Raw genomic sequence first — 13785 nt, 5'->3', positions numbered from 1 at the left:
TGCTGTCGCTGAGAGTCAACTTTGAAGAAGGCTTGGCGCCGGACTCCGCACGTGCGGCGCGCCCTGAACGCGTCTATCTGCGCGACCAAATTGGGCTTCCCGTACAGTAAACCGAGCCACCAAAAGCAACATCCGCCCTCTACAGGCCCGCTTGCTTTGCCTTTCCTCCATTGAATCTATAGGGCCTCGCGAGGCCCAAGTCCATATCTAGAAAATCTCTCCTTTCTCTTCTCCTATGACCTACCACGCCATTCTTATAAATGTCCTCTCGACGCGTTAATATACCAGCACCAACAATATCGACGCAATCGGCTGCGACCCGGACGAACAAATAAACAGATTACCAGACGGACAGCTCGGCCATGTATCTCCCGCGCCACTTAATATCCCACCTTTACCTCCAGCTCCTCCGCTCACATCACCCCCTCTCTCCACCCGTGTTGATCCTCGCAGCCCTCGAGCCTGACGCCCTCTGCGCGTGCCGCATCCTAACCGCCCTCCTGAAACGCGACTATATACCGCACAAGATTCACCCTGTATCTGGGTATGGCGATCTCGCGCGCGCGGGCGAGGAGCTAGTCCGGCCAATGCAGACAAGCAACGGAGGCAGTGGAGGCGTGGTTGTTTGCCTAGGTGTTGGTGGGCTCGTGGATCTCGCCGAGATATTAGGGTTGAATGGGGGGGAAAATCAAGAAGGGGCGGACGATATGGGCGGCGTGGAAGTTTGGGTGTTTGACGCGAGGCGGCCGTGGAATTTGGCGAATGTCTTCGGCGGCGGCGGAGAGGGGACGCAGCAGCAAAACTCCGCGCGGAGGACGCCTGGTGTGGTTAAAGGATGTATTACTGTCTCGTATAAGTTTGGGAGTGGAAGGGGCGGAGTTGTTGTTTATGATGATGGGGATATCGAGGAAGAGATGGAGAAAGAGAGAGAGGCTTATTGTGCGTTGTTGGAGATGCCGGAGGTGGATGATGATGATGATGATGATGATGGCGATGATGAGGACGAGGATGATGAGCCGCCGTCGAGCACCGACTCAAAGAAGCGCAAGTCCTGGTCCCGGGAGGATGACGAGGACGAGGAGTTCGATGAAGATGATGGGCCGCCTCGACAGCGGAGGCGGAGTAATTCTGTACGTTCTCATATTGATTGCTATAATTGTTGACTGCTGATATTGGCCTAGGGATCATCTATAGCTTCATCACCGACCCGGACACGAGCGCGCACCAGACATGATTCCTCCAACTCATCGCGCTCTGTTACGCCCGTATCAGATTCTCCTTCGCCCGCGCAGCCAAAAGAGCCGTCCGCGCGTTCGTTGAGACGACGGTTGCTCCGACTGAAAGGAAAGCACGAAAGCATCTTACATCAGTACTATTCTTCCGGAACTTCCTACTCCGAACCTATATCCTCCATCATGTACTCCCTTGCATCAGAATTGGGCCGTGAAGACAACGACCTCCTCTGGCTGGCCATCGTTGGGGTCTGTAGCTTGGAACTTAGCGGCCGCACTATGTCTGGCGTGGGTGTCTCGAGCTCATCAGAGTCTGGAGGGCTAGCGGGATGGGGTGGAGAGCGGGGAGAGCGAATACGGCAAATATTACGCGACGAAGTCCATCGATTAAATCCGCCGGATCCTAACGCCGATATACGAGGAGAGATCGCGGGCGTCATTCCTACTACTGCTCGATCACCCACCGACAAGTCTATCCGACTGTCTCCTGAGCCTCGCTTCATCCTCGTTCGACACTGGTCTCTATATGAGAGCATGCTACACAGCCCATACCTGGCCTCTAGGCTACATGTATGGACGGAGAATGGGCGAAAGCGATTGCATAAGCTTCTGGCAAAGATGGGAATCAGCCTGACGCAATGTCATCAAAACTACACGCATATGGACATGGAATTGAAGCGAGTCCTACGGCAACGATTGCTTAAGTATGCACCAATGTACGGGTTAGACGGACTGGTACCTCCAGAAGCACCTGGGCATGCCGTTTCACGGGAAGGCTGGGGCTTTGTACGGTGTTGGGGCTGGAAGGCCTGTCTCTCGGCTACTGATGTAGGTGTCATAGTAGGCGCCATCCTAGAGGTTGGGCCCGAAGAAGTCCCGGGCGCGTGGGATGCTAAGCGCATACCCCGACTAAGGAGGATAGAAGGTAGTTCAGGCTCTGACGAAGCTAATGCGGATCCGGCGAATCTCCTTTCCCGGTTCTGGACGGCGTATGATGCACTGTCTTTAACGTCAGAATCGCCCACGCTTCTCCTGGAAGCGCTTCCTCTTGCCCAGCATCTGCACCGAGCGATCCTTCGCACCGGCACATCACTCTTGTCAAAGCATCAAATCCGACATCTACGGGCCTTCCGCATTGCCGTTGTGAAGGACGGACCTGATGTTAAACTTTTCACGAATCCGGGAGCATTGACTAAGCTGGCATTGTGGGTTGCTGAAGCCATCCGCGTACAAGAACGAGACCGGGGCGATGCTATAAAGATCGGAAAGAGGCGAGCAGCGGGCACTCCGCTCGTGCTTGCTGGACTCGACGAAGATCGGGGTCTCTACGTTGTCGTCGGTACCGGCGGCGGAGGCGGCGTTATTGATTTCGCTGCCATGCACAAGCGTCGGGAAGAGCGCCGGAAAAAGAGAGAAATAAAGGAGAAGAAGAGGAAAGAGAAAGAAGAAGCAAAGGCGAAACGTGTCGCTGAACGAGCTGCTAGGGCGGGCGATGGCGAAGAAGACGAAGAGGAGGAATCCGAAGAAGAGTCATCATCATCCGAGTCTGAATCGGACTCCGAGGATGAACAAGACATGCGCGGGAATAAGCACCTTTTGCGCAACAGATTCGGCATCGCCTTTCAGGAAGTCGTGCAGGAGACCAACACCCGGGTCCGCATCGACAGCTTCGAGCATTGCGTGGTCGAGGTGCAGAAGGATGACCTTGGCGGATTCCTCGAAGCTCTCAGCTTCCGCAGCGTGGTTGGTTGAGTTCTCTCCCTTTTTTCTTTTGCCTGTCTCGATACGTATATCTACTGCTAATCCTTCTGTCTCTCTGTGCACCGGACTCATGATATACTGACGGCGGTTTTGGTTATTGGTTTCATGCAACGGCGACACTGGGCAATTGTCCTCCTCCAAATGTTTTACGAAGTTGGATCTATACAGCCATTCATTTGTTTGTCGCTTGTTCATTTGTTTGCGAGTGGTTGACTTCCTGTCCTTTGCATCTGCTGCTCCCTATCACATTCACGACCCCTTTGCATCATACATATTTCGCACATGTCCTGGCGCTCCTGGTGTTCTTAAAAGATTCGAACTTGACTGGCATGAGAGGAATCGAGTGTCTTTGACAATGTAAATGAACTGTTTGGTTGCCCTCTATACTTTACGGACAAACTCCGATCAACCCCGCAGAACTGTCCGATCCCTCGTCTACATACAAACACAACCTTCATCTCCTCAACGTCCATTACTCCTCAATCAATTCTGAAGAAAGTACACTCTATCATGGCTACATACCCGCCCCTTCCTCTTACCCAAACCCTCAACACTCTACCCCCGGAGTACTCTGCCGATACCCTCTCCCAAATAGCCACTTACCTTTTCTCCACATCTACCCACCCACGCCGTCTAGTCGTCCTCGACGACGACCCAACAGGCACTCAAACCTGCCATGACATCTCTGTCTTGACAGTCTGGGATATTCACACGCTTGTCGCCGAATTCAGTACCAATTCAGCCGGCTTCTTTATTTTGACGAACTCGCGCGCGCTTCCTCCTGACGAAGCGGAACTTCTCATCCGTGAAATCTGCCAGAATGTCCTTACTGCTGCCCTGGAGACGGGATTGAGCAGAGAGAGTCTAGATATCGTCCTTAGGGGTGATAGTACGCTAAGAGGGCATTTTCCGTTGGAGGTTGATGTTGCGCAGAGTGTTTTTTACTCCGTCTCGGACGGGAATGCAACTGCGCCAACATGGGTTCTAGCACCGTTCTTCTTCCAAGGGGGGCGGTATACGATCAATGACGTGCACTACGTCCTCGAAGGTGAAGACTTAGTCCCGGCAGGGCAAACGCAATTTGCCCGTGACGCAACGTTCGGCTATAAGAGCTCCAATCTGCGGGACTATATCCTCGAGAAGGCGCCTGGTCGGTTTACCGCTGAGCAGATCCATTCTGTGACACTGAATGATATCCGCACTGGTGGGCCGGAGGGCGTAAGAGATCGCCTATTGAGCTTCCCTGCTGGTGGTATAGTGATTGCCAATGCGGCAGCTGAGTCGGATATGCATGTTTTTGTCATGGGGTTGTTACTTGGTACGTCGTCTCCGCATTCCATTACTTGCTTTGCAATTGGGTTGTAGACGTGCTGATATGGTTAATGGTGAAGCCGAAGCAAAAGGCCTTCGGTACATCTACCGCACCGGCGCCGCATTCGTCTCGACGCGCCTCGGCATCCCTCACAAACCTCCCATTACAAAAGCGGAACTGCAACTTCCTAGCCCCCGGCAAACAGGCGGGCTCGTTCTCGCAGGCTCCTATGTGCCCAAGACAACTGCGCAGCTCAAGGTCCTCATTGAGCGTCGCGGCGATCTTCTCTCCGTGATTGAAATGCGGGTTGAAGATCTCATTGAGTCGAAGGAGAAGGCGGCAGAAGTGATTCAGAGTGCCATTACGCAGACAGAGAGCTATCTAAATGCCGGGAAGGATACGCTTGTCATGACAAGTCGGGCGCTTGTGAAAGGTGACGATGAGATTTCGTCGCTGAAGATCGGGTCGAGAGTCGCGGAGGCACTAGTTGGTGTCCTGGAGGGGATTGAGGTGCGGCCAAGATATGTTATTGCTAAGGTATTGATTCTCCACTCAGAACTCATGAAGGAAACTGACGCGGGATTCGGAAACAGGGTGGTATTACATCCTCCGACGCAGCTACAAAAGGTCTCCGGATGAAACGGGCCTTGATTGTTGGCCAGGCTGCGGCGGGCGTGCCGCTTTGGAGGTGCTACGAGGAGACCTCCCGCCATCGGGGCGTGCCCTTTGTGGTCTTTCCGGGGAATGTTGGGGGTGAATCTACGCTGTATGAATTGGTTGAGGCTTGGAGCTGAGTAGACAATTGGGGTTAGCTGATTGAAGTACAAAGCTAAAGATAGAGATTTTGAATATCCTATCTGTTTGTATGTAAGGATAATAAGCCAGAACCGGTGGGTAGGATTTTACGTAGAATGGCTTGCTAAGGTAAACTACTGTAGAGATTCCTGGGTGTCATTGACCGAGTGACCCGTAGGCCACGAGAATATCTGCTTTATTGGACTATTTAGACCTAACTGCAAGACACCTGCAAATTAAAAACGACACTGTACGTACAGGGGGTTAAATAACCTGCCAGATAACGCCCAATCTAGAATATGCAAGTAATTGTACCGTGATATCAAAACTCATCACCTTGAGCAAACCCGCCTTTGCGGCTGATAAGGAGTGATTTGTGCCGACCGTAGCCGGTTCAGTTGATGTATAAAAGAACGAAAGGAGGGTTTCACAACAGCTCGTCCAAAGAAAGACGATGGAAATAGGGAAGATACACCAACCTTGTACAGCTTCTGACATAAGGCGAGTCACTAGGTCACTGTTCTTTGTAGTCAGAATTAGCGCGGGCTGGCTTGCCATTATGTTTCGCCCTAGATTCAGAGTATATGATGCCGTGATGTTTTCTCACGACCTTATGGGGACCTGCCCCGACATGCTTGTATTTCGTGTATTAAGTTTTCTGATTGGTAACTGCTTTCACGCAGGCTGTGCGGTGGCAGTTGCATAACCATCGGTAACTTGCCGTTTTGCAGCGGGGTTTGAAGGATCCTAGAAGCAAGGTTGATATTAGTTATAACTAAAGTTAGAACCTCACGGACACCATGCGACACGCGGCAGCCTGAATTTAGTAAAAAGACGTGCACGGTAGACACCGTGGCAAGGTATATCTTAATGTATGTACTTACGTCCACGGAATCGAAGCTTCGTTTCTGTCCGCCTGCTGACACTTTCTTGACGACCTTCTTCTTGGGTCGAGTGGGTCGAGCCTCGCCCTCTTGGAAGAGGTCCTCGGGCAAATCGTAACTATAGTCAAAACTTAGATGTTGACCCGAATGGAAAGGTCCAAACCGAACTCACTTGCGAACATGAGTAATGGAGAGATCATTGATGCCTGGCTGATATCCAGGCCATGACGTACACATGGATTTGAAGAATTGCGCATCTGAAGAGATATCCAATGACCGGGACGCTCCTGTGGAAAGTCAGTGAGTTCGGTAAGACAATGCGCCACTCATACCTGGTTCGACCGGCTTTAACTCCAAACCAATATAGTAAGTCGTTGTATATATTATCCGACCATCATCAGCGGCGGTGTTGTTTGCTGCACCGGGAACGTCGGTGTCTTCTCTTCCACTCTGAGCTGCAGCCTGGTGAGCCGCATCTTTGATCTCGTCGGTTGTCTCTGTTTTCGTGCCCTTATCTTGGTATTTGAGGGAGCCATTCTTGACCGCCTCGGCCTCCTCCTCGTTGCTGACAATATGAATCCGCTCAAATCCTTTGGGGAATGGATGAGCGACCGCGATGGTAGGCTTTCGATCCAATGCTCCGACTAAGTGCCTAACCTTAGACTCGACGAGGCCGGACCAAACCGACTCTGCTTCCTTTGTTCTACTGGAGGCAGTAACCCCAAGATAATATTTGTAGTCACTTGTGAAAAAAGAGTGTTTCTTGAAGAGATCATTCCACGTTGCCTGCTTGGCCCAAATCTTGTCCACAATATCTCCGCCGCGCTGAAGTTCCCGGAGGATTACAGCTTTGGTAGACATAGAGATGTTGTGCGTTGCGCACATGGACGGATAGGCCGGCGTAATGATAGGCATCAAGTGAAACCGGTCGCCATGATAGATCTTCGGACCATTATCAGCTGGGCCCGAAAAGGCATTTAGTGCGCGCTTACCTTAGGGTTCCAGACTTTCATCTGCAGAGGACCATCTTCAATTGGTTTCAACAACACCGGCTGAGGCCAAGCCCATTTGTTCATAATCCGGAAGAATTTGCCCACAATGACGGAGCCGGTCGCTTGGGGATACAGCTGGCACACTCGTGCTACTAGCATAGCCCAAGCGACGCCACCTGGGAATCCGACAATATTAGAGTAGATAGCCCGTCCTATTCACAACGTCAGTTATGGATTCTGTATTCATTCCGAAAAGACGCCTACGTTGAGCCCACAGCTTGATTGCGCGCAACGCAAGGCGGAACGTCTTCTGCTGCGGCACTAACTCCAGTATCTCGTCCGTTACACGAGTTCCATTGAGCGACCGTACCTCCTTTTCATCGAGGCCTCTTAGATAGTCATTGTTCTTCAGATCAAGATTTAGAGGAATCGAGGGTACAATCAGGCGGGCGAAAATCAAGTCGATACTGATACCGGACAACTCGAGCTTGATCAGAGGAACGAACGCATCCGGAACTGGAGTAATCTTCTCCACGGCTCCTTGAGGAGCCATGCTTTCGAGCAGGGGAGGAAACTCGGCAAAGAAGTCATCAATCACCACGTGTTTCGGTCCAAGGACTAGAGTATCGATATCCGACCCTGGAAAAAAGTGCTTATCAGTACATCTGCTAAAGTGAGCAGACTATATTGACAGAGCTTACCAGGTCCATAGACTCCAAGACGATAACTTCCATATGTGAAAATCTTTCCTCCTGCTGCTTCCACTGCTGCTTGAGACAGGCCCTTTTTGCGACTGACCACTTTAACAAACTCGATTGTAACGCGCTGTAGAAGTTGAAGTACTTGTTTCCTACAGAGAGACAGAATATCAGAAGCTGCGCCCCACGCTCATTCTGCAATGTCTTCGTACCTTCGTTCAGTCTCCGCCGGACTTTCGAAGTTGTTCTGGAGCTTCAGCTCTGCAATAAGATCGTCGTTCGCTGATAATTCTTGGGCGGTTGGCAGAGTAGTCGAAATAGGAGGGGTGACACCCCATTGACGGGTTGTAGACGGTGCCGCTGCCATCGCGACTGTGTTGCCTTGTGCTGGGGAGTTGCGAGAGTGACGGAGATCGGGGGTTCGTAGTAGTACAGAAATCAGAGGTAGCGGAAGTTGAGACGGCGGACAGAAGAAATAAAGCGAAGAAAAAGAAAAAAATTTATAAAGCAAAAGAAACAACCGGAAGAAATGAGATTCAAGGGAAGGTATCAAGTGAATCGGTCGATGAGCGCATAAGCGAAGAAAGTCCGAACTCTACTGTAAAGGCTTGAACTGTCGATTGACGGCGTCTGATCGCCGCTGACTCAGCGCTTTGCTGTTGGCAACCAACTTGGCCACCCATCACATGATAAGCTCCAACCAGCATACCCCATTCTCCGGAGCATTTCAGATTGGGATTCTAACTGATATCAATGTAATGACTTTGTTTTTATTTTATGTGCTTGAATCGAAGACTATTCAACGAAAGGCTGTCTCTCTGGCTTTCGTACCGTAGGGTAAGACACAGTTCACAATTTACCTGCTCAAAAAGTCAAATGTTCAGAAAGTGTTGGCTGCCACTATTTCTCACGAAAGAACCTCGACAATTGCTCATCAAGCCATCTCACATCATCCTTACTATCCCCGGGCCCTCCCGCCCAATCTGCGACTAAGGTCAGAAAGCTTAAAAATACTATAACCGTGAAGTACTCACGGCCCCAAATCGACGGAAAGACACAAAGAGTCCCGATTCCTGGACTCATACACTTAACTTCGTATTCAGAATCTTCAGGCCTACAATGCTGTCAGCTCATGTCTCTTCATCTGAGGAATGACAGACGGGAAGTAAAGATCGGTTTTTGCAGGTAACACCAAAACCTTAGCCTTGATTGCTGCCAAGGCTGCCTCAAAGTCCCCATTGTATGGCTCTTGTTTGCTGACATCGCCATTTTGCCAAGTTTGCGCCATTGCTAGGAGGTTGCCCGGTTCTATTTTGAGAATTCCCAGTTAGCTAGAATGTCCATCTGCCGTGAGGGTTTCGTTGAACCTTTCGACAGAGCCCACGCCTCCCAGAAATTCTGCATAAAGTCTTCGAGGTCTGCATAATCCAAGGCAGTTTCATACAGCTTCTCTCTATAGAACGCTTGAGAGAAACCCCTATGATAAGCCGAGCGGTTAGAATCACGCACAACGGCTCAAGCAGACGAGTCTCACCAGCCAGCATAGCCCCTGCCAAATGCTTTCAGACCGATTCGTTTCTCAGCCTCGTTCCATGTCCTCAGAGTCTGCCCAGACGCAAGGACACCACCTTCACCAGACCCGGCAGATTGGATACCTTTTGCCGCTAGCAAAGCGCTCTTGACGCCTTCCAGGAAAACCTGGTTGTGAAGAGACGTCTTCGCCGAAGCGCAGAAGGGTACCGCCAGGTCCATAAAGTCAGGATATTGCGTGGCCCATTGGTAAGTCTGGGCTCCGCCCATTGACCACCCGATTACCGCGCGCAGATGTGTTATCCCAAAGTGCTCGGTGACAAGCTTATACTGGGCGCGCACGTTGTCGTAGAAGGAAACCTTCGGCCACTCTCCTTCTACGGGGTAATTGGACGGCGAAGTCGACTGGCCATTGCCAAATAGAGCAGGGACGATAATGAAATAGTCCTTAGAGTTGAGAGTTTTGTCTTCTCCAATGAGCCAGAGGTTATCCGCGATGGCTGAGTCTTTGTATTAGCATTCCGTCTTTCACTGAACCTTATTCCTCCAAAGTATCCTACATACCTCCAGAGAACCATGTCGGATAGACGATAGCTGGAGACTTGGGATCCCCAAATGTCCTATAGGCTATATGAGCGTTGATAAGCTTGGAACCGCTCTGTAGCTCCCAGTTTCCGAGCTCGAAGGTCTCGTAGTCCTGCTGTGCCATTGCTGTCTGCGATTCACCCTTGAATGTCTCCAAAGACCAGAAAATGGTATTGGGAATAGATTATCCTTGCTAAAAACCGGCAGATAAGAAGTGAGGGGTGGATCATCTCCAACGGGCGTAAGAAGGCCTTAGTCACGAGGACACGGGAGGCTTGCTGTACACCCATGTGGAAAGGCCTTCCCAGCTAATGGGTGATATGGGATAAGGTTTCTACTGCTGGGAACTCTCTCGCCTGTTCTTCCCAATGGTGCCTTCCTAAGAGATCGAGGAGGTATTTCCGTGTGACAACATTCTTCACAACGAACACAGCCATATATACGAAGAGGTAGAGCTTCGATCCTACATGAGTACGCAGAAGTCTGTTAAAGTGTCGGCAGCTCTACATTTGGCTTCTTTCCGTCTGTACATCCCTGATAAGTGGGCAACATCGGCCCAGTACGACCGTAGGACTCGATCAAATGATAATAATGGTTGACCAGGTCCTGCTGAGACTGTAGTCAGCAGCTAGGGAATACGGATTTGGCATACTCTCAAGGTTACATATAGTGAGCACTAAAACAACAATACAACTTACATAGTCCAATGAAGACTCCATTGCCATGCTCCCCAAGAGACATCAGCTTGTCAGGCGGTATTACTTCATTATTTGCCATCAGAGTAACCACGGCCTCACATTTGTTTCTGTTCTTGTGCTACTTTAGAAAGATATAGGATCATGAACGAAAGCTTCAACCTGCCATATCTTACTCCCTTGTCAGCTTTGAGGAATTGGTGACTTCTGAATATTATGCTGGATGAGGAGAAATCCGCTCTCTCCAACTCCATCTAGGTGAATGACTGGTAGGTTGTCGCAGAAAGTTCCCTGCAGAAAGTTCCCCTATCTTACCGTACACCGTACTTTGAATCTAAGTAGTATCTTTATTGAAAGCATCAAATGACGTTGCTCTCTCCGCAGCGTCCGCGTTCCACTTCCGTCCCATGAACTGTGGGGTTTTTGCGGGAAGAGGAAAGACGTTCGGGCCGGAGCTCGGCAGTGCGGCCTTATCGCCACTGTCAGGATGGGGCTTAAAGCCACGACAAGAGCTCAAAGCAAGAGTAAAGGCTCAAGCGCAAGGCCCATTCAGTCCGTGGAATTACCTATTTAACATGATCCCTTTTCCCATTTGAAGGGCGCTTCATGTCTCAATCTTTATGTCATTTAATGCGACAGGTCGGCCAAATGTCCTATATCGCTTTTAGTCCTAGAGCGTCGCTCGCTTTGCCCAAAGTTTCTCCAGTACCGTGAGTTTGTACTAAACCAAAGATCATGGCTGGCGGCGTTAACAGCTAGCAGGTCGTTTCGGCATCTGAATCGTACACCACAAATTCACGGCCTGTTGTTTTCTGGAAGATATTGCCCGAAATCCACCATGACCACAACATCCGCATTCTTCAAAGCTAGTGACGACTTTGACCAAGTCCAGGCCTCTCGACCAGACTTTAAGCGTGATGCCGAGGTTAAGTTCTCCAAGCCTCCAAAGCCAGACTGGAAGGAAGGCGATGGCGGCAATGACGGCGGCGAAAGCCTGAACAAGAAGCATATCGAGATCGACCCTTATGCAGAGGGACGGCCTGTCTCCAATAACTATAAGCTCTTAATCTCAGGGATGGTCCCTAGACCGATCGCTCTGATTAGCACCAAGTCAAAAGACGGAAAGACAGCAAATTTGGCACCGTTCAGCTACGCCCAAGTTATCAACCACGATCCTCCCCTGTTCACGGTTGGGTTTGTCGGTTCGCTTGAGAAAGCCAAGGATAGTCTCAGGAACCTCACGGAGACAGGGGAGTGCGTGATCAATATCATCTCAGAGCACTTTGTTGAAGCTGCCAACGCAACTGCAGTCAATGCGCCGTATGGAGTATCAGAGTGGGAGATATCTGGTTTACACCAAGCACCTAGCTCCATTGTTCAGGCGGCTCGCGTCAAAGAATCGATGCTGTCAATCGAGGGCAAGCTCGTTGAAACCAAGGAATTTGAAAGCAGAGGAACACCCGGAAAGAAGACCGGCGTTTTAGCTATCATCGAGGGCGTTCGGTTCTGGGCACGCGAAGATGCGATTGATCAAGAGACGAACGTCATAGATCTCAAGGTTCTAAAGCCGATTAGCCGTCTAGGAGGTCTTGCATACGGGCGAACAACTGAGGCCATCGAGATCCCACGGCCGAAGTTTTGAGATATCGTCTGAGCTACCGTCTGGAGTTACTCCAGTCAAGCTGGGCAGCTCATCTGATTTCGGGCGATGTTGATTTCGACTTCTAGATTAGCATCTAGACCATGTAATTGTTTTCATTTTCAGGCTAGTTGTTGGCTCAAGCCACCTCCACCTTCGTATAAATTCCCCAAAAGCCAAAGAACTCCTGCGACTGGCGTCGCATCAACTCCGTTCGGATCGGCACACCGAATTTTCGAACACTGACAATCCGCGGAGTGTGGAGTTGAAACAGAAGTTCAGAAGTTCGGCCTGTAGATCAGACGGTCAGGTTCAAGCTTGGACTCCGGGCTTCCCCCGAGCGACTGGGTCCAGCTTTCAACTTTAAGTGGGTTCGTCCTGGGTGCTCCATCCAGTGCGAAGTTGTGTGACCAGGGTCTGGCCCGAGATTCTGGAGAAACCTGAGAATCGGTTCACATGACCCCTGGCAATCCTGGGTCCAGACTCTATTGCTTTTTGAGCGACTGATCCCGTGAGTCGGGAGCTTGCGAATGAAACGGTCTTGCTCCGAGTGCGCTTTCTAGGAGTTGCAACTTAGCAAACTGCAAGAATCGGCCCTTCGTGCCGGTATCCATTAGCAAGCGCCTAGTAATTAACTTTGAACATCTGCAGGGCGAACTGCGATCGAACATTCGTTGGGCCGTGTAGAAGAGGAACCGAGCTCAGCGGAAGTCAAAAGTCTGGTGGTCACATGGTGGTCCTTGATACGTGGTGGAGCAGCTGGGGTGGGTTTGTTGCATCAGAGAAGTCTCAGTAAGCTTGCTTTGTTTTTGTTCCTGTCGTAAATTGAAGTTAAACGGTCGATACGCCTGCGATATCGCACAAATATTAATAAAAACCGTTCAAACTCTCTCTCCAGGCCGGGGATAGTTGTCAGGGACCTCCTAATACACCGTCTCTGGTGCAATATTGTGGGGAACCACATGTATGCATAGAAGAGTACTCAGTATTCAAAGTAACGAAACAAAATGAGAAGTTAATCAGCGGTCAAAAAGGTATTCTATTAGAAAATTCTGATCGACCCTTGCAAGCTGGTTCTTTAAAATCTGGCCAGGGAAGTGTAGAAGGTATCCAGGTGCACCGTAGGTAGGGTGTCATTAAACCGCCAATTTCCCCGGAATCCCACCGATCCAGCACGTACGCGGCGCCAATCTCCCTCCCCTTGACTCCTCCAAAGAATTTTTCTTCCTAAGTTTAACGATTACCACAATCTTGAGACCCCATATATTATTTGGGGCACAAGACAAACCGAAGCCCGCACAGAAATCACCGAGCAGCCACCGGGCGCGTCGTCACTGTGCTCGTCTAACCTTGCTCTCCCCTCATCTCATCAAGCCACCGGCGCTGGTCCCGGCTCGTCCTTCCACTCCCCTCCATCTAATAACAGTCATCCTATCCTTATCCGCGGCACCACCTCAACGATCACCGCGTGCGTCCAAGCCACGCCCATGGACTTTTCGTCTGGACAAGTTCTGCCATCAAGACACTTCCCGCGCTACGTATACCTTCGACCGTTGATCCCTTCTGTCGCGATACCATAAGCGCATCACCGCCGAAGCTTGATTACTTAGACCCAGTTTGACAACGCGCAAATGCCCGATGTGTTGTGATCACGGATGACAA

At 50.6% G+C, this 13785-nt stretch overlaps 5 protein-coding genes across 5 annotated transcripts; 3 read left to right on the top strand and 2 right to left on the bottom strand.

The window, feature by feature from the left end:
* Window positions 1-362: 362 nt before the first annotated feature.
* BDW70DRAFT_155245 (cell division control 45 family protein) lies at window positions 363-2984 on the top strand (the record flags this gene model as incomplete). Its single annotated transcript, XM_073740008.1, has 2 exons — window positions 363-1130; window positions 1182-2984. The coding sequence occupies 2 exons, from the start codon at window positions 363-365 to the stop codon at window positions 2982-2984; spliced, it is 2571 nt and encodes an 856-aa protein (XP_073601389.1).
* A 435-nt stretch (window positions 2985-3419) lies between these two features.
* Window positions 3420-5099, top strand: BDW70DRAFT_165635 (uncharacterized protein; the record flags this gene model as incomplete). The annotated part of the gene is made up of 3 exons (XM_073741792.1): window positions 3420-4311; window positions 4385-4842; window positions 4899-5099. Exons 1-3 carry the CDS (start codon window positions 3504-3506, stop codon window positions 5097-5099), a joined length of 1467 nt encoding a protein of 488 aa, XP_073601388.1. The 5' UTR covers window positions 3420-3503.
* Window positions 5100-5711: 612 nt separating this feature from the next.
* On the bottom strand, window positions 5712-8041 carry BDW70DRAFT_146604 (polynucleotide adenylyltransferase; the record flags this gene model as incomplete). The annotated part of the gene is made up of 7 exons (XM_073738602.1): window positions 5712-6102; window positions 6157-6241; window positions 6317-6926; window positions 6977-7188; window positions 7241-7492; window positions 7678-7826; window positions 7887-8041. The coding sequence occupies 7 exons, from the start codon at window positions 8039-8041 to the stop codon at window positions 5712-5714; spliced, it is 1854 nt and encodes a 617-aa protein (XP_073601387.1).
* A 939-nt stretch (window positions 8042-8980) lies between these two features.
* On the bottom strand, window positions 8981-9946 carry BDW70DRAFT_5901 (homoserine acetyltransferase family protein). Its single transcript, XM_073744345.1, has 2 exons — window positions 9769-9946; window positions 8981-9704 (listed from the first exon to the last, which is right to left on the bottom strand). The coding sequence occupies exons 1-2, from the start codon at window positions 9911-9913 to the stop codon at window positions 9205-9207; spliced, it is 645 nt and encodes a 214-aa protein (XP_073601386.1). The 5' UTR covers window positions 9914-9946; the 3' UTR covers window positions 8981-9204.
* Window positions 9947-10613: 667 nt separating this feature from the next.
* BDW70DRAFT_126260 (flavin reductase family protein) lies at window positions 10614-12792 on the top strand. The gene is made up of 2 exons (XM_073735059.1): window positions 10614-11194; window positions 11247-12792. Exons 1-2 carry the CDS (start codon window positions 11091-11093, stop codon window positions 12124-12126), a joined length of 984 nt encoding a protein of 327 aa, XP_073601385.1. The 5' UTR covers window positions 10614-11090; the 3' UTR covers window positions 12127-12792.
* The last annotated feature ends 993 nt before the right edge of the window (window positions 12793-13785 follow it).

The sequence above is a fragment of the Aspergillus foveolatus genome (assembly GCF_047715535.1).
Source record: "Aspergillus foveolatus strain CBS 279.81 unplaced genomic scaffold BDW70scaffold_1, whole genome shotgun sequence".
Taxonomy (NCBI): domain Eukaryota; kingdom Fungi; phylum Ascomycota; class Eurotiomycetes; order Eurotiales; family Aspergillaceae; genus Aspergillus; species Aspergillus foveolatus.
This window is presented reverse-complemented; position numbering and strand designations above follow the sequence as displayed.